The 20,553-nt window shown below is 42.0% G+C and overlaps 1 protein-coding gene across 7 annotated transcripts in view; it reads right to left on the bottom strand.

Moving 5' to 3' along the window:
- Nucleotides 1-20,553, bottom strand: part of LOC308080967 (mitogen-activated protein kinase kinase kinase kinase 4-like) — a 101,439-nt gene that overhangs the window by 5,596 nt on the left and 75,290 nt on the right. For 5 of the 7 annotated variants that reach the window (XM_080423107.1, XM_080423108.1, XM_080423109.1 and 2 more), the window contains 9 exons: nt 19,303-19,430; nt 13,534-13,628; nt 11,870-12,048; nt 10,529-10,658; nt 7,730-8,122; nt 3,149-3,266; nt 2,400-2,570; nt 1,406-1,549; nt 621-755 (listed from right to left, as the gene is read on the bottom strand). In XM_080423107.1, the coding sequence (XP_080279233.1) occupies nt 621-755; nt 1,406-1,549; nt 2,400-2,570; nt 3,149-3,266; nt 7,730-8,122; nt 10,529-10,658; nt 11,870-12,048; nt 13,534-13,628; nt 19,303-19,430 (1,493 nt within the window). The remainder of the gene's footprint in view (nt 1-620; nt 756-1,405; nt 1,550-2,399; nt 2,571-3,148; nt 3,267-7,729; nt 8,123-10,528; nt 10,659-11,869; nt 12,049-13,533; nt 13,629-19,302; nt 19,431-20,553) is intronic. The other 2 variants (XM_080423110.1, XM_080423113.1) reach the window with 1 other exon arrangement.

Below are 20,553 nucleotides of genomic sequence, written 5' to 3'. Positions count from 1 at the left end.
AAACCAACATACAGTATAAGTGTATACAGGGTATCTGAACATTTCTACAGTCACGATGCAATGACTTTTAAGACCTTTCTAATACCAAATTGGTCAAATTGTCTATTAAGAAAGAGGCAAACGTTGGGAAAATAGCCGATCTTCACCGTTGTGAGCTTGTACATCGGCTATTTTCACAATAATTTATCTGTGGAACAGAGTCAAACTAAATGTAATGCCTACAATTCCGAGTGCTTGTCAGGGTGGGGGGTCCCCAGATTGTTTATTCCGGGGGGGAACGTACCAACTTTGTAGTGGACACAGTAACCAGGGGGGGAACGTACCAACTTTGTAGTTGACACAGTAACCAGGGATGGGGGAACGTACCAACTTTGTAGTTGACACAGTAACCAGGGGGGGAACGTACTAACTTTGTAGCTGACAAAGTAACCAGGGGGGGGGGGACGTACCAACTTTGTAGCTGACACAGTAACCAGGGGGGAAACGTACCAACTTTGTAGTTGACACAGTAACCAGGGTGGGGGGAACGTACCAACTTTGTAGTGGACACAGTAACCAGGGGTGGGGGGAACGTACCAACTTTGTAGTGGACACAGTAACCAGGGGTGGGGGGAACGTACCAACTTTGTAGTGGACGCAGCCCTCCAGGTCGCCCACGGTGACCCAGCCCTGCTTTTTCTCCACCTCTGGGTCGTTGTGCAGGATCTTGTTCCTCAGCCAGGACAGGTAGTACACCCTGAGCTTGTTCTTCTTCCCTGTGTGGAGGTGAGAGGGTGAGAGGGTGAGAGGGTGAGAGGGTGAGAGGGTGAGAGGGTGAGAGAACAAACAGAACACTGCTCCAACGTCTGGAGCGTTGCAGTTCAGTCTAGTTCTCAGTCACCCATTAAGACCGGGAACGCATCTGTGTCATGTTTAAGATTTCTTTGGCTATTCAAAAAGAGCAGATCTACAAGCTCATAGCGCGGCACCGAGTGCCACGCTATGAGCTTGTAGATCTGCTATTTCTGAATAGCCAAAGAAATTGTGAAAATGTGTGCAAATCTTTGAATATATAATACATTTTTAACTCAAATCTGTGCTTCTGGGGGGCTCCCTGGAACAAAATATTTTGAGATGGGGGTCCGCGGCCAAATACATATAATTTTGGGTGGTCCTTGACGTGAAAAAAGTTTGAGAACCACTTGATATTATAGCAACATAAATCTTTTTTCAAAATAAAACTTAGAAAAAAAAAATTTAGAAGACATTAAGTAGAATCCCCCAGAAGCAAAGATTTGACTTAAAAAACTTGATGTCAGACTTCGATGCTCTATCTATGGGACAGTCACTGAAGGTTCCAGAATACTTATTGGGATCCATATTATATGTAAATGTTTGAGAACACGAGGGCTTAGTTGTAAAGTACCAGATATGGTGACCAGGACGTTGAGCCCTTCCAGGACGTCCATCTGCTGGATGCGACGCCTGCTGATCAGAGGATAGACCTTCCCCTGACCACTACGATCCAACAGCATCAGACCACTCTCTGTGCCCACCAACAGGTTCACCCCTAGAGTACACACACACACACACACACACACACACACACACACACACACACACACACACACACACACACACACACACACACACACACACACACACACACACACACACACACACACAGTTAAAGTTGCAATCCAGAAGTTATGTCCAGTAATAAAATTGTATTTTAAAAGGTGCTTTTATGGAGAGACTATCTGTATGGAACACACACTGTATAGAAATGATTACCTTAAGTTTTTGCGGGTTTTCTTTTTACAAATAATATATCTTACACTCCTTTAACCAATCTGTATGGTAAAGTATGTATGTATGAAAACTAAATATAAACTAAGCTGCGATGACTAAAACTAAGACTAAATATATTGACAATTTCGTCAACAAATAAAAACTAGACTAAAATGTTAGTGAGGGAACTAGTGGAGAAGAGATCCAGTAGAACTAAAAGACAAGTCTCGGGTGTTGCGTTTTGAAAATAGCAGATGTACAAGCTAACAACGCATCGCGCTGCAACGCATTGTGAGCTTGTAGATCTGCTATTTTCAGCATGCAGCCAAAATACATTTTAGTTCCAGATTTTAGTCGACTAAATCTACGGTTGATTTAGTCGACTAAAACTAGACAAAAACTAAAACATTTCAGAATTTTATTCAAAAGACTAAAATCTAAATTTGATGTCAAAATCAACTCTGGTTCGTATATAGACGCTCGGCAACGCGATGGATTCGAACCCCCAGACTCTGCGGCGGCGGGGCGGGCACTTTACCACCACGCCACCTTGAGTCAGCGGCCGTTTTCAGTCGGTACGTTAGTTTAAACGTGTCATAACCCTGCGTGCGTCTTGGCGGTCCTCTTACCCCAGAGTGCGGCGCACAGGATCTCGGAGTTGAACCTCTTCTTGTACTTGCGGATCTCGGGCGTGTCGCTCTGCGGGCGCGTGTTCACCGGGTTCACGTTGACCACGGAGCCCTTGCGGGACGGGTCGGCCCGCAGTGCGTCCGCCAGGCGCCCGTCCTGCCCGAAGGCGGCTGGAGGAAAGGGGAGGAGTCGAGAGGTCAGGCTTTTTACACACAGCACGATCAGACAGCAGCGGTGTAAAGTGACACAGTGAGTACATTTACTTAAGTAAACTTTTGAGGTATCTTTTACTTTACTTGAGTATTTGCAATTTTCAGTACTTTTACTTCTACTCCACTACATCTCAGAGGCAAATATTATACTTTTACTCCACTACAATTATTTGAAAACTTTTGTTACTAGTTACTTTGTAGATTTTGATTATTATTACAAAACATACACAAACCATTTCAGCCTTTTGAAAATAGCCGATCTACAAGCTGACGCATTGTGAGCTTGTAGATCTGCTATATTTAAAAGATTTGTATACATTTGAAAACTTGTGAAATGGGACATTCTGCATAATGAGTACTTTCTACTTTTGGTACTTTAAGTACATTTTGATACAAATACTTTTGTACTTTTCCTCAAGATATTTTTTTACAGAGTATGTCTACATTGCAGTATTGATACTTTTACTTAAGTGAAACATTTGAGTACTTTTTTCCACCACTGTCAGACAGACAGACAGACAGACAGACAGACCTACCCATGTTGTTGAGGGAACTGCCACTAGAGGGCGATATCTGCAGCAGTCGTGGGTCGATGAAGGGCGTGAAGGAAGAGGAGGACTTGTGTTTGGTCATGGTGGTGTTGGCTGACTGGGTCTGGGGACACAAACACATTGGGGATGAAGAAAACACACAGGCCAGAGGTGTTTAACCTGCACTGAGCCGTCCCAACAGGAGCCTGTGTTGACGCAAAGCAACGTGACCCTTCAGGACAGCTATACTCTGGTTCATATCGGTTTCTCTGCTTTCAAACTTTCTTCTTTTTTATTTTATTTCATGGACTCCCAGTTTGATATTAATGTGGCCATGGACCCATTAGATATGACATTTCATGTCTGGGATGTTAAACTACACTATACTATTGAAACAATATTATTTTATTTTATTTGTACACTCTCAGAATTACACACCCATAACTAGGGCTCTCACGATTACAATGTGTAATTGTTTTAATAGTTCAAAGAGAAGATTGTGTGCACATCCCACGCCTGCATTCAACATCAAGGGAAGAATCAATGAAAAGAAGAAGGAAGTCCGCACACTGTTCTCAAGCTCCAAAAAACTAACTTTTTAATTTTGCAACGTTGAATATTTGCCTGATGAAGACCTAGAAGGTCGAAAGGTTGCAAAATTAATAGGTGAGTTTCTTGGAGCTTGAGAACAGTGTGCAGACCTCCTTCTTCTTTTCATTGTTTTAATACAAATTTAATTTCTGTTTGCCTTTTAGGCTTCATACTCACAAATTGCACATGGTAGATATGACAAATAACTTAAATATGCAAAGAAATTACTGACATTTAATAATTGTATACTTTTTTTTTTTTTTTTTGTAGCGGAAATAGCTGATCTACAAGCTTCCAACACGTTTGTGACGCGTTGGAAGCTTGCAGATCTGCTATTTCTGGAAGATGTTTGAAAATGCATGAACATGTTTCGACATGGAAACCATTATGACGGTTATGCAAAAGAAAAGAATATTGCGATTATCTCAAATAATTGCTCCACTTCGCCCCTGCAAACTTCCACACCCCTGCACACTCCACTCGCGCATTAGTCCCGCCTCCGAGTGAGGAGGAGAGGATCATATGCTAGTCTTGTACATCTGCTATTTTTGAAAAATCGTGAAAGTTTTAGATTTTTTTTTTAATAGTTTAGATTTTTTTTTTACATAAATATTCACTTCTTGGGGGGTCCCTGGCACAAAACATTGTCAGACGGGGGGGTCCGCGGCCAAATACATATCATTTTGGGGGGTCCTTGGCACGAAAAAGTTTGAGAACTACCGATTTATAGAATGCATATGTAGAATCGCTGAAATAGATTAAACACAAGAAGTACAGATAGTTTTGAGTGTCTGCGTTACAGCAGTAAAACTAACTGTGTTCAAACACACACTGTACTGTAGCAACCAACGTGTGTTATACAGGAGATACACAAAACATACAACAATTAGACAGTGGGATAAAAGCAAAAGTCTGTGCGTGTTAATGAATGCTTTCACCGTTTTCAAGGTAGCAGAAGCACAGCAATGTGGAAGAAATGGCGGTATGGGGGGGGCAACTAAAGAAAGAGGTTTTACAGGAAATGATGCAAGAGGTGTTAATAGAGAATGATGTGGAAAACAGAGACTGTGTTGACGAATGAGAGAAGGAAAGTCCACAGGGATATGGAACACTCTGACGACGTGAGCATTATTATCCCGCCACCCACAATGCATCTCTTTCACAACATCAGTTGGTCACCGGGTGAAATGTGTTCCCCTTTCACCATAAGACTGTGGGTGAAATATGGGAGTCTATGCTAGTGACGTAACTCTCTCTCTCTCTATGGGTCTGACGCCTAGGCCCCGTCACCATTATTACATAATCACCTAAACGCAATTATTTCTTGCATAATCGTCATCATAATCATTTCCACGTTGAAAAACGTAAATATATATAGCAATGGTGGAAATAGCAGATCTACAAGCTCAAAACACGTCACATCGTGACGTGTTTTGAGCTTGTAGATCGGCCATTTCCACAATTCATAATTTTTCTTCAGTTATTAAATGATGTTATTTGCCCTGTTGCCCTGTTGCCACTTCTGTTTACCAAGCCTAAAAGCCAAATAAAAACGTTAGTTGTTTTAAAAAAAAATGTATCGCAATTATTTGTGTGACAATTTATGGTCATGTAAGATGTCATAATGGTCCAAATGGGCCAAAATGATTTTTTTTTTGGGTTATATTTGGAGGTCCTTCCTTGAGCAAAATACCACACAAAACAGCACCCACCACCACATGTTAAGTGTTGTAACACATCACCCACCACCAGGGCTCCACTTGTAAATCAAATAAAAACATTAATAGAGGGGGAGAGGGGAATTTTCTTAAAGGGATAGTTCACCCCCAAAATGACTTGTTTTGACCGGCAGCGGTTCCGTATGGAGACGCAAAGCGTCTCCTTTGTGTCTCCATACGGAACCGCTGCCGGTCATCACATTTTTGGCTCAGGAATGCGACAAAAACAAAAAAAAAGTCACGGGGTGAGAAATCGATAGGAAAAAAAGTCATTTTGGGGGTGAACTATCCCTTTAACCTATGTATCAAATCAAAAGCGTGCATTTAATTCACTTCAGAAGGCAGGGGTAAAAACACACATCCCCTCCTGCCATAAAGACCAGAGGGGGATATCAACTGCAGAGGCATGATTTACGCCCCTCCCCCCCGCAGCAAATTGAACCCCTGCCCCCCCCCCCTCCAATGACAACACAAGCCAGCACTGCAAACGTAGCACACCACACCATGCATGTACGTATCACCCCTAGACAACCTACATCCACCAACACACAGCCATCTCACAGTGAGCATGACGCACTGGTTCTCAAAGTTTGGCTCAGGGACCCCTAGGAGTCCTTGAGGGGGTTCCAGAACCAAATGGACCCTTACAGGTCTGTAACTCTTGACCGTGTGCAAATGGAACCAAATGGACCCGTTGCGGGTCCATTTGGTTCCATTTGCACACGGTCAAGAGTCATGGGGGTCCGTGGAGGCATGCACTCCCAAACTGGGGGTCCTTGGAATCAAACCGTTTGAGAACCAGTGGCATGAAGAACGATCCGGTTTCCGACCCCAATATAAAGAGGGCCTTTTGGTTAAATCCATCCATGCCATGACCGTGTCCCGCCACCAGAGGGCACCAGTGTGTTAGCAGCAGCACAGTGCAGTGAGCAGCTAGGAGGACAGCTGTGTTGTTGTAGTAGCAGCAGCAGCAGCACAGAAGACTCAAACCAGTGAGTGGTCAGCCAGGCCAGAAGGGGGCAGAAGAGAGCCAGAGAAAAGCCAGGAGTGTCAAGGAGGGAGGGAGGAAATGCAGGGCTTGGACCAGTAATCGAGGAGTGGAGTTAAAGGGGAAGAGAGAGGCTGATTTTGTTTGTAGTTTGCTTTCCAATTCAGTTAAAAAAACTACAGCAAAATACATGCAGCTGCAGCTACATCTTTACACATTTCAAAGTGCCATGACTAGCAATAGTCAACAGCATTGTCTGTGTACTATAAGGTCAGCCTTATGCAACCTGCCATGTTTTTAATCTGCTGTAGTTTTTAATCTGAACCGGAAAACAAACTACAAATTCAGCCGCGGGTTTCAGCCGCTCTAGGGGCTGACAGTTTGAAACTACAACACCAATGTGGAAAGATTCCAAAGTAAATTGTTGTTTTTTTAAAAAGCTTCTAACAGATCTGAGCGATTTGAATACTCTTTTTCATGGTTGTTAAAGCCTCCTCAAGCATTTAAGCCCTATTTGTCGTACAACGTTATTGCATGAAAATAGCCAAGCTTCTTTCTTTTTCTTTATGTTAAAAATGTTTTCGGCCGATATCAACATAAAAATGTAATATCGGAAAATATCAGTATCGTTTTTTATTTATTAGTTCAACTGCTGTAGGCTTCGGCATTTCTGAGCCTCTTCTTTCTCTTATTTTGCACAGAGAACGGAAAGCCCTGTTGCATTTATGAATGCATCCAGTGGGGCGTCACAATAAGATAAGCCATAATGTGTTAATTCCACGAAAGGAGATACAGTATGTGATGTTGTTACCTGACATTAGTGACTGAACTGTCCATTCCTGGGTTACTGGTCACAGTGGTGTGAGTAGGGGGTATAGGGCTGGTAAATGAATATTCGATATTCTAATATTATTCTAATATTGGGAAAATATGTATATTCGAATATGAAAATTAATATTCACTTCTTTTTTTTTTATGTTTATTTGACAGGGACAATACAAAAAACAATGTATCAAGTTATAAAAACAAACAAAATATATGTTTTATTGGATCCGAGCACTTGATACATTGTTTTTTGTATTGTCCCTGTAAAAAATAATAATAATAATAATATATATATATTTTTTTATAATAATAATAATAATAATAATATTCGAATATATTCTAATATCTGCCAATTTTTCAGACCAATATTCGAATATCATTTGTGAGGAAAGTTACCAGCCCTAGTAGGGGGGGAGGGGGGGGGCGGAGGGGAAGATGGGGGGGACATACATGGGGGGGACATACCTCCATGTCAGTGAGCTCGTCCAGGGGTTGGTGGGGGGACATGGCAGGGCTGGCATGACTGGATGACGTGGGATAGGAGGAGGTGGAGGAGGAGGAGGAGGAGGAGGAGGGCGTGACGATGGAGGGAGAGGAGGAGAAGGAGGGAGGAGCAGGAGGAGGAGGAGGAGAAGAGGGGTGCTGGCTCTGCTGTAAGAGGTCTGGCAGGAGGAGGAGGTGGTGGTGGTGCATGCGACCGGCAAAGCCGTTTTTCTCCTGGTTGCTGCTGCTGCCGTGGAGGCTGGGGGGGGGCTCCTGGCTGGGGGCCTCCTGGTGGTGCTGCTGCTGCTGCTGACTGGGCCCCCCCCCTGCGGCCCCCGGCATACCGGCCCCTCGCTTTGTGTCCCCCCCTGCACTCTGGAAGCAAGAAGAGGCAACGCGCCGTGGCGTTCAGGGATAAGAGCGTGGAGAGCTGGGGTCCGGGACCCCTAGAGGGTCGTCAGAGTTACTACAGGGGGGGCCACCAAACGTTTGTGTGATAGGAACTCTTCATTTTTACATGAACCACTTGAACCCTAGAAATCCTTTTCTGAGGGGGAACGTTGGCCCGGAAATAGCCGATCTACAAGCTCACAACGCCTCGCGCTGCGAGGCGTTGTGAGCTTGCAGATCGGCTATTTTCGGCAAAGGGATTTGGTTTAGAGGGAAAAAAGAGCAGATCAAGCAGCAGGTTTTCTTAGTATTGAGGGTTTAACTCATTCACTGCCAGAACTTTTTTTTTTTTGCGTTTGCCCACTGCCAGAGATTTTTCATTGAAAAAAAAAAGTACTCAGGAGCCGAGATACAAAATGTTTAAGTTTTAAGTTAACAAGGAAGTGGATGGGAGTCTAGATCTTAGAAAAATCATATCTCCTTGGTCTTTGGGTCAAATAATAAAAACAAATAATAGAGAAAAAAAAAGATTTTTTTTAATTTATTTTTTATTAAAAGTCGTTTTAGTCGTTCTTGGCAGACAGGGCTTATGGGACAGAAGTCGTTTTAGTCGTTCTAGGCAGGGATGAGTTGTTAAGTGGTCTAACTGTCTGAAAACACACATTAACATGAATCCAACACTGATGATGACAGTGCTGTCAAACAAGTCTATGAAGCTATCTATGAAATCTATGTATTGTATATTATACAATATATAGTGGAGGGGGGGTCTCTGCTTCATCTCTCTCTCAGCTAAGGGGTCCTTGGCCTGAAAAACATTGAAGCCCCCTGCCCCAAAGCCCTTATGTATATAGACTGCTTCTTTTTAAATGATTTTCTTATCTGTCTTTCATCACTAATGCTGCCACAATGATCGCCTGTCTTCGGTGACGAAGTATACATCAGTTCCAACGCTCTCACGTTCCAGGTTCGAGTCCGAACTCGAAACCTACACACACACACACCGTTCCCATTCATGGTGGACGAACGAACGGCTTTGGAAAACTACACGTTAAAAAGAGAGAGACAAGCGGTGATGATGACACAGACACATAGAGGTGACATTAGGAGGAGTGATGGGGGGGGGGTTGAGAAGGTGAACGACAGAAATCACGATGGACAGAGTGGAAAAGAAAAGATCACATTCACTGACAGAGAATCGGCTCCGATTTGGGCAGCGCTCTGGTTATGCCGTCATAGTGGGCTCTGATGTCACTTCATTCACCAACGATTTTCATCTTTTAAATTCTTTAAATTCATTCCATATACAGTATATATATATATATATGTTACAGAATAATGTTGGAAACCAGTACAAGTGAGAAATGCGTAACGGGGAGCGCCCGTTTTCGGTCGCGAGTCGCGCGTTTTACCCCGGCGGGCCGGGGGGTTTCGTTTCCCTTAGGGGGCACCGGAAAAACGAGCGCTCCTTGTTCTGCTTTTCCCACTTGTACTGGTTTCCCTCTTGTACTGTAACATATATACGGTAGAGACATGATTATTACCTGTGCTGTTATGTACATGTAGATGCATGTTTAATACTGTCTAGGCTAGAGTGGCATCACATTTACTAATGATGACTCCATCCTCCCTACGCTCGGGAAACCCCGGCTTTTCCAGTCAGAGTGCCTTGGGAGAACTCAGTCTATGATGTCACTCTCCTATGACCTCAGCCTTATATGATGTCATTCATCTATGTAAGTTAGTACTATGACATCAGTCCTCCACGACGTCACAGACAGCGCGCACAAGAAATGTGGCGATTACGCACGCACACGCACACACACACACACACACACACACACACACACACACACACACACACACACACACGGCTCGGGCCCTAGTAGCCATGCCTTAGCATGAATACAATCGCTGCTGCTGAGCAAGAGCAGTGTGCAGGACTTTTGTTCATGATTGGTTAATTTTCATCATAAAACTGTCAGAGAAAAGACTCGCTCTCTACATAATCTTTTATGTAGGGAGCACTGTATTATGATATTATGATACAGCACTGACGAAAGTCCTATATGACCGAAACGTTTGCTATTAATTTATTTTGCACCTTTCACTTTTAGCACAGAGCACTTTATGAGAAATGTGAACATAAAATAATAAACTATTTTCTTAGTCTCTGTCTAAGGAGTTTATGTAGAGAGTGAGTCTTTTTTTCTTCCAGTTTTCCTTTATGTTTTTGATACCACCTGCAGTCAACCCTGAACAAAGGACACAGAATGGTGCAACAGTTTACCCTGCACTTTGGTTCATTTTATCACCATAATGATTGATGGCCGACCCTGGGATCGGTTCACAGAACGTTAAACCCCCCCGGCCCCCTGTGACGAGCCCTACCTGTCGGATGACCAGGGTTCCGTCCTTGGAGGGCGTGGTGGCCAGGTCGTTCTCAGAGTCGTCGGCCAGCAAGGTCTTCAGGGACTCCGTCTCGCCGTTGCTCAGCTTCCTGCGGAAGCCGAGGCCATATCTGACCGTCCGTAGAGACACAGGCCGTCCGTTAATACACCATGCAGAGCTTTTTGAAACACTAAAATGACGCGCTTTTCCGTGGGGAAGCGATGCAACGTGACAGCGAGGATCTTTTTGCACAATAAACGCTCCAGATTAACCAGGAACGCATCAGTGAGATTTCTTTGGCTATTAAAAAATAGCAGATCTGCAAGCTCATAGTGTGGCACCGAGTGCCGCACTATGAACTTGTAGATCTGCTATTCTTTTTTAAATCATGGATTTTTGGGGAAAATATTTGAATATATATGTTCAACTCAAATCTTTGCTTCTGGGGTATTATACAAATGTCTTCTAAATCCTAACAGTTTTTTGAAAAAACTTATGTTGCTATAATATCAGTGGTTCTCAAACCTTTTCATGTCAAGGACCACCCAAAATGATATGTATTTGGCCGCGGACCCCCATCTCCAAATATGTTGTTCCAGGGACCCCCAGAAGCACAGATTGGAGTTAAAAAAATCACACCCAGTGTGAAGTGGGTGGTGTGGTCACAGTGGTCATCACAGTGATGGAAGTTCACTTAAAGAAAAGTAATATTGTGGACCAACCATTGTACACCCCTAACTTAAAAAAAAACATAAGTGTTTTTTTTAAGTGCATAGTCCTATTTACAGGGCTATGCACATGTGTCATGTTTCACTAGCCAATCACAGTCCTGAATAGACTGTGATTGGCCAATCACGGTGCAGGGTTAGGGGGGTACAATGGTGGCCAATCACAGCGCAGGGTTGGGGGGGTACAATGGGTGGGTGGGGTACAATGGTGGCCAATCACAGTGCAGCGAATGTCGATGTCCAAACCTCACATATAGGGGCGGTTTCACCGCCCAAAAACGTTTGCTTTAAAACATATATATATATTCAAAGACCATTTAAAAAAAAATATCTACAAGCTCACAGCGCGGCACTCGGTGCCGCATTATGAGCTTGTAGATCTGCTATTTATATCTGCTATTTGAATAGCCAAAGACATCTTAAATGACACAGATGTGTTCCCGGATTGAATGGGTTAAGTAATGTCATGTGACTTCTTCCATCATTGGTATGAACTCATGTGTAAAGTGACTGAAGCAGCGGCGAGCGCAGCGGAAAAAAACAAACATGGAGCCACAAAGCAACCCCTCCCCCTCCCCCTCCCCCTCCTCCTCCCCCTCCCCCTCCTCCCTACCCGGCCCTGGAGTCCTCCGCCCCCGAGGTGGACTCCTCCCCCGCCTCCTGGTCCACCTCCTCGTCGTCGTCCTCGTCCGTGGTCCCCGAGTCCTCGCTGGACGACGAGTAGTCGGTCACCTTGTGGGGCGGCCGCACGTCCTCCACCGCACGAAGCTCCTTGGCCAGAGCCGTGAGGTCCTGGACACGAGGGGTCAGAGGTCAGGAAGATCCTTCCATTTCAAGGAATAGTCACTAGAGACCAGTGTTGATTTTGTCGACTAAAACGATGTTGAAAAAGGTCGACTACCTTTTCTCACTGACGAAAACTAAATAAAAACTAAGCTATGATGACTAAAACTAAGACTAAATATATGGACAATTTCGTCAACAAATAAAAACTAAAATGTCAGTGAGGGATCTAGTGGAGAAGAGATCCAGTAGAACTAAAAGACAAGTCATTTTATGTTTGGACTATTTGGATATTTGCACTCTGAAAATAGCAGATCTACAAGCTTACAACGCATCGCAGCGCCGTCGTGGGCTGTGACGCGTTGTGGGCTTGTAGATCTGCTATTTTCAGCATGCAACCAAGTGTAAAGTCAGCCATTACGACCCCAAAATACATTTCAGTCGACTAAATCAACTGTAGATTTAGTCGACTATAATTATAGTTATGATATTTACCGTAAATTTCGGACTATAAGCCGCGACTTTTTTACAATTTTTCGACCCTGCGGCTTATATAACGGTGCAGCTTATCTATGGATTTTTACAGCTAACGGCCACTAGGGGACCTCCTAAATCTATGGATTTTACACCCGCGGCTTATAGTCCAGTGCGGCTTATATATGTACAAATCATTCAATTTAGCTGCTGCGGCTTATATTCAGGTGCGGCTTATGGTGCGAAAATTACGGTAGTTGAATAAAACTAGACAAAAACTAAAACGTTTCAGGTGACAAAAATATGACTAAAACTAAATGGAATTTTATTCAAAAGACCATGACCAACTAAATCAACATTTGCTGTCAAAATCAACACTGCTAGAGAAAGACCCTTTTCTCTCCACTCGTTCCTGTGTTTCGTGCTGCTACGACACGAAACACAGGCTGCTACGACACCCGAATCCCCCAAAACAGATCAATACGTGTCTGTCTGTCTGCCTGTCTGTCTCAAGGGTCTTCAACAGGGGGTCCGTGACGCCTAGGCGGTCCTCAGAGTTACTACAGGGGGTCTTAACCCATTGAGACCTGAAGCCGATTCTACATGTCTCCTAAATCTCAACAGTTTTCTGAAAAACGTATGTTTCTATATCAGTGGTGCTCAATCTTTTTCATGTCAAGGACCCCCAAAATGATATGCATTTGGCCGCGGACCCCCATCAAAATATTTTGTTCCAGGGACCCCTAGAAGCAAAGAATAGAGTTAAAAATGTTCGCTTTAAAAATATTTATATTCAAATATTTTCACACATTTTCACGATTTTTCAAAAATAGCAGATCTACAAGTTCATAGCGCGGCACTCGGTGCCGCGCTATGAGCTTGTATATCTGCTATTTTTGAATAGCCAAAGTGTACAATTATGCTTTTTAGCTAAAATCTAAAAATGACACAGTTCCAGGTCTTAAAGGGTTAATGTAGATGACAGCTCTTATGGCTATAATATCATACAGCACTACTTACAGCGGGCCGGGTAGGTCTGGCATGGTTCTTGTCGTCGGGTTTTTTGGCAGCGTTGTCGGGTCGCTGGAGAGGCGAGCCCTCGGATTTGGAGGAAGCTTTGATGGGATTAAAGAAGGAAAGAGTCGACCGTCAACACAGGACATGTAACACTAGACAGAGACCACCGGTCTCGGAGAAGGTGTCAACTCTTTACAAGAAGATTACAACATTAGACTCTAGCATGTTGTAATCTTAGCTAGACTATGCTATGCAGACCGCAGCAGGTCACTTCTTTAAACTTATGGTAACGTTCTAAAAATAAAATAAATACAAAGTTAGTGGAGTGAGTCATTGTGGACGAATACAAGAACGCTCGCCCCAAAACACGCTCGCCCTGGGTCAAATCCGGCAACCTCGGAGTCACCAGGTAGTCTTAAACATAACCTCAGTAAAACTATGTCTAAACCTAACCTTATTCTTAAACATAACCTCAGTAAAACTATGTCTAAACCTAACCTTATCCCTAAACGTAACCTCAGTAAAACTATGTCTAAACCTAACCTTATTCTTAAACATAACCTCAGTAAAACTATGTCTAAACCTAACCTTATTCCTAAACGTAACCTCAGTAAAACTATGTCTAAACCTAACCTTATTCTTAAACATAACCTCAGTAAAACTATGTCTAAACCTAACCTTATTCCTAAACGTAACCTCAGTAAAACTATGTCTAAACCTAACCTTATTCCTAAACGTAACCTCAGTAAAACTATGTCTAAACTTAACCTTATTCCTAAACATAACCTCAGTAAAACTATGTCTAAACCTAACCTTATTCCTAAACGTAACCTCAGTAAAACTATGTCTAAACCTAACCTTATTCCTAAACGTAACCTCAGTAAAACTATGCCTAAACCTAACCTTATTCCTAAACGTAACCTCAGTAAAACTATGCCTAAACCTAACCTTATTCCTAAACGTAACCTCAGTAAAACTATGCCTAAACCTAACCTTATTCCTAAACGTAACCTCAGTAAAACTATGTCTAAACCTAACCTTATTCCTACACGTAACCTCAGTAAAACTATGTCTAAACCTAACCTTATTCCTACACGTAACCTCAGTAAAACTATGCCTAAACCTAACCTTATTCCTAAACGTAACCTCAGTAAAACTATGTCTAAACCTAACCTTATTCCTACACGTAACCTCAGTAAAACTATGTCTAAACCTAACCTTATTCCTACACGTAACCTCAGTAAAACTATGTCTAAACCTAACCTTATTCCTAAATGTACCCTCAGTAAAACTATGTCTAAACCTAACCTTATTCCTAAACGTAACCTCAGTAAAACTATGTCTAAACCTAACCTTATTCCTACACGTAACCTCAGTAAAACTATGTCTAAACCTAACCTCAGTAAAACTATGCCTAAACCTAACCTTATTCCTAACCTTAACCTCAGTAAAACTGTCTAAACCTAACCTTATTCATAATCTTAACCTCAGTAAAACTATGTCTAAACCTAACCTTATTCCTAACCTTAACCTCAGTAAAACTATGTCTAAACCTAACCTTATTCCTAACCTTAACCTCAGTAAAACTGTCTAAACCTAACCTTATTCATAATCTTAACCTCAGTAAAACTATGTCTAAACCTAACCTTATTCCTAACCTTAACCTCAGTAAAACTATGTCTAAACCGAATCTTATTCCTAACCTTAACCTCAGTAAAACTATGTCTAAATCTAACCTTATTCCTAACCTTAACCTCAGTAAAACTATGCCTAAACCTAACCTTATTCCTAACCTTAACCTCAGTAAAACTATGTCTAAACCTAACCTTATTCCTAAACCTAACCTCAGTAAAACTATGTCTAAACCTAACCTTATTCCTAACCTTAACCTCAGTAAAACTTCTAAACCTAACCTTATTCCTAAACCTAACCTCAGTAAAACTATGTCTAAACCTAACCTTATTCATAATCTTAACCTCAGTAAAACTATGTCTAAACCTAACCTTATTCCTAACCTTAACCTCAGTAAAACTATGTCTAAACCTAACCTTATTCCTAACCTTAACCTCAGTAAAACTATGTCTAAACCTAACCTTATTCCTAAACCTAACCTCAGTAAAACTATATCTAAACCTAACCTTATTCATAATCTTAACCTCAGTAAAACTATGTCTAAACCTAACCTTATTCCTAACCTTAACCTCAGTAAAACTATGTCTAAACCTAACCTTATTCCTAACCTTAACCTCAGTAAAACTATGTCTAAACCTAACCTTATTCCTAACCTTAACCTCAGTAAAACTATGTCTAAACCTAACCTTATTCCTAACCTTATCCACAGTAAATTTCTATTTCTGAAAAATCATGAAAATGTGTGCAAATCTTTGAATTACATATTTTTAAAGCGAACATTTTTGACTCAAATCTTTGCTTCTGGGGGGGTCCCTGGAACAAAATCTTTTGAGACGGGGGGTCCGCGACCAAATTCATATCATTTTGGGGGTCCTTGACATGAAGAAGATTGAGCACCACTGATACAGAAACGTACGTTTTCCAGAAAACTGTTGGGATTTAAGAGACATGTAGAATCGGCTTCAGGTCTTAATGGGTTAAATCTAGGAGGACGCGTTCTAGCGTGCGTGCACCGCACCGTGCCGTACCTGCGAGTGAAAAATGACTGGCCGCGCGCCGTGGTGGCCCGTGAAGCGACCAAAACACCACAGGTTAGTAGTGTCAGGCTGTATGTACAGTATGTACACTATGTCTAAACCTAACCTTATTCCTACACGTAACCTCAGTAAAACTATGCCTAAACCTAACCTTATTCCTAAACGTAACCTCAGTAAAACTATGTCTAAACCTAACCTTATTCCTACACGTAACCTCAGTAAAACTATGTCTAAACCTAACCTTATTCCTAAACGTACCCTCAGTAAAACTATGTCTAAACCTAACCTTATTCCTAAACGTAACCTCAGTAAAACTATGTCTAAACCTAACCTTATTCCTACACGTAACCTCAGTAAAACTATGTCTAAACCTAACCTTATTCCTAAACGTAACCTCAGTAAAACTATGCCTAAACCTAACCTTATTCCTAACCTTAACCTCAGTAAAACTGTCTAAACCTAACCTTATTCATAATCTTAACCTCAGTAAAACTATGTCTAAACCTAACCTTATTCCTAACCTTAACCTCAGTAAAACTATGTCTAAACCTAACCTTATTCCTAACCTTAACCTCAGTAAAACTGTCTAAACCTAACCTTATTCCTAACCTTAACCTCAGTAAAACTATGTCTAAACCGAATCTTATTCCTAACCTTAACCTCAGTAAAACTATGTCTAAATCTAACCTTATTCCTAACCTTAACCTCAGTAAAACTATGCCTAAACCTAACCTTATTCCTAACCTTAACCTCAGTAAAACTATGTCTAAACCTAACCTTATTCCTAACCTTAACCTCAGTAAAACTATGTCTAAACCTAACCTTATTCCTAAACCTAACCTCAGTAAAACTATGTCTAAACCTAACCTTATTCCTACACGTAACCTCAGTAAAACTATGTCTAAACCTAACCTTATTCCTAAACGTAACCTCAGTAAAACTATGCCTAAACCTAACCTTATTCCTAACCTTAACCTCAGTAAAACTTCTAAACCTAACCTTATTCCTAAACCTAACCTCAGTAAAACTATGTCTAAACCTAACCTTATTCATAACCTTAACCTCAGTAAAACCATGTCTAAACCTAACCTTATTCATAATCTTAACCTCAGTAAAACTATGTCTAAACCTAACCTTATTCCTAACCTTATCCACAGTAAAACAAATACAAGAACCGCTGGGGGCGAGCGGTCCGCCAAAAATGATGTCAAGTGCAATGGTGTAATGGTGATTTAGTTTTTCGGCTGAACGGTATTTTAATGATGTCAAGTGCATACGCGCGCGCTTACATGTGCACATGCGCACAGAACAGCTGATATTGTATGAGAGTCAACCATAGGAGTCAACTCGTGACGAGACCAGCGTATCTTCTTAACACTTGGGGTGCCAGAGGTTTATTAAAATATTATACGTTGAGTGCCGGTATTTTTTACCATTTTTGAACCTTTTTCAAGTAGTCACAAAATATTTTCAGTGATCACCGTCCTCACGGTGATCCCCTCATTACACACATAGAGGTCTCGTACAATCGGGGGAAATAAATTAAAAACATTCGGTAATCCGTTCCATAGTTGCAGCCAGTTGAAAATAGTCAAAAATACATTGTAAAAAAAAAAGTACACAGGAGCCGAGATACAGGCTTTTGAAGTCATAAGTTAACCAGGAAGTGGATTGGAGTCTAAATCTTCGAAAAATTATATCTCCTGGTGCTGTGAAGGAAAAAAAGAAAAAAAAATTGGAAAAAACATAATTAAAAATAATTTTTTCCAAAAACGTAAATATACGTTTTTGGCACTCAGAGGGTGTATTTGCAAAAACGTATATATACGTTTTTGGCACCCAATGTGTTAATGACCTCAATGTGTGATTAACATTAATTTTACTTAGAGGTTCACGGGGTGTACAAACAGTAGTAGGAAACATGTTACTATAGGCAATGACTAGTTTTTAAGCTTAGTTTTAGTCTTTGTAAATCTTCTCAAGCAATGCCTTGAATTATAGGAGATGAAAAAAGGTGTAGGCTATAATGTATGAGGACGCTCACCGGTATACCTGTTATGTAATGTAGCCATTTGGGTACTTGGCTGGTTAACCCATTAAGACCTGGAACGCGTCTGTGTCATTTTTAGATTCGAGCTAAAAAGCATTATTTTACACTTTGGCTATTCAAAAATAGCAGATATACAAGCTCATAGCGGCAGATCTACAAGCGGCAGCTTGTAGATATTTCTGAAAAATCATGAAAATGTGTGCAAATCTTTGAATTACATATTTTTAAAGCGAACATTTTTGACTCAAATCTTTGCTTCTGGGGGGTCCCTGGAACAAAATCTTTTGAGACGGGGGGTCCGCGACCACATTCATATAATTTTGGGGGTTCTTGACATGAAGAAGATGGAGCACCACTGATACAGAAACGTAAGTTTTCCAGAAAACTGTTGGGATTTAAGAGACATGTAGAATCGGCTTCAGGTCTTAATGGGTTAAATCTAGGAGGACGCGTTCTAGCGTGCATGCGTGTGCACCGCACCGTGCCGTACCTGCGCGTGTGCGTGAAAAATGACTGGCCACGCGCCGTGGTGGCCTGTGAAGCGTCCAAAACACCACAGGTTAGTAGTGTCAGGCTATATGTACAGTAACCAGGGGACTCACAGCGTGGGTTGAAGCAGTCAGTACTAGGGGTGGGACGATATGGGTATCTCACGATACGATATCTGTGGCGATATTAGGCCCTCGATAACGATAATATCACGCTATTCGATATATTGCGATATCACGATATATTGCATGAAATTTCACCAACGATATATCACGATAGTCCTTGTATTCAATTCATAAACACTTAAAATAGCACCAAACAGTTCAAAATCATCATCACACAAATACAGTCGGAAAAACAACGTATCACAAACAAAAAACAAAACAAAATTTTTTTTTTTTTTTTTTTTTTTAACATCGTTTTTTTTCGGCAGTATATCGATTATTTATCGTGGGAGAAACTATCGCGATATATCGCGATATCGATATATCGTCCCACCCCTAGTCAGTACAGTTATTAGTGTCAGGGTGTATGTACAGTATGTACAGTAACCAGGGGACTCACAGCGGGGTCTGAAACGGTCCCCAGAACCGGCCTGGGAGCTGGCGTTGGACGAACCGGAGGAGCTGCCACTGCCCGGCCGCGGCTGGAGCTTCTCCACCCGATCCCACAGCAGACGAGGCTCCGCGTTACTGGAGGAAACAACAGCCAAACATATCAGCCTCACAAACACTGAACATCAGCCTTTAAAAACACTGAACATCAGCCTTTAAAAACACTGAACATCAGCCTTTAAAAACACTGAACATCAGCCTTTAAAAACACTGAACATCAGCCTTTAAAAACACTGAACATCAGCCTTTAAAAACACTGAACATCAGCCTTTAAAACACTGAACATCAGCCTTTAAAAACACTGAACATCAACCTTTAAAAACACTGAACATCAGCCTTAAAAAACACTGAACATCAGCCTTAAAAACACTGAACATCAGCCTTTAAAAACACTGAACATCAGCCTTTAAAAACACTGAACATCAGCCTTTAAAAACACTGAACATCAGCCTTTAAAAACCCTGAACATCAGCCTTTAAAAACACTGAACATCAGCAAACATCACTGAAACACCTCCGCCAGCATCCAAACACTGAACTGGTTCTTATCTCTCTCAGTGCCCTGACAGTAGGACAGCAGTAGACAGAAGTAAACCCTGACAGTAGGACAGCAGTAGACAGAAGTAAACCCTGACAGTAGGACAGCAGTAGACAGAAGTAAACCCTGACAGTAGGACAGCAGTAGACAGAGGTAAACCCTGACAGTAGGATAGCAGTAGACAGAGGTAAACCCTGACAGTAGGAAAGCAGTAGACAGAGGTAAAACCCTGACAGTAGGACAGCAGTAGACAGAGGTAAACCCTGACAGTAGGACAGCAGTAGACAGAAGTAAACCCTGACAGTAGGACAGCAGTAGACAGAGGTAAACCCTGACAGTAGGACAGCAGTAGACAGAAGTAAACCCTGACAGTAGGACAGCAGTAGACAGAGGTAAACCCTGACAGTAGGATAGCAGTAGACAGAGGTAAACCCTGACAGTAGGACAGCAGTAGACAGAGGTAAAACCCTGACAGTAGGATAGCAGTAGACAGAGGTAAACCCTGACAGTAGGACAGCAGTAGACAGAGGTAAAACCCTGACAGTAGGACAGCAGTAGACAGAAGTAAACCCTGACAGTAGGACAGCAGTAGACAGAAGTAAACCCTGACAGTAGGACAGCAGTAGACAGAAGTAAACCCTGACAGTAGGACAGCAGTAGACAG

This window comes from Gymnoscopelus braueri, assembly GCF_963280865.1.
Source record: "Gymnoscopelus braueri genome assembly, chromosome: 24".
Taxonomy (NCBI): domain Eukaryota; kingdom Metazoa; phylum Chordata; class Actinopteri; order Myctophiformes; family Myctophidae; genus Gymnoscopelus; species Gymnoscopelus braueri.
The sequence above is the reverse complement of the archived record's forward strand: the minus strand, read 5'-3'. Positions and strand labels throughout refer to the sequence as shown.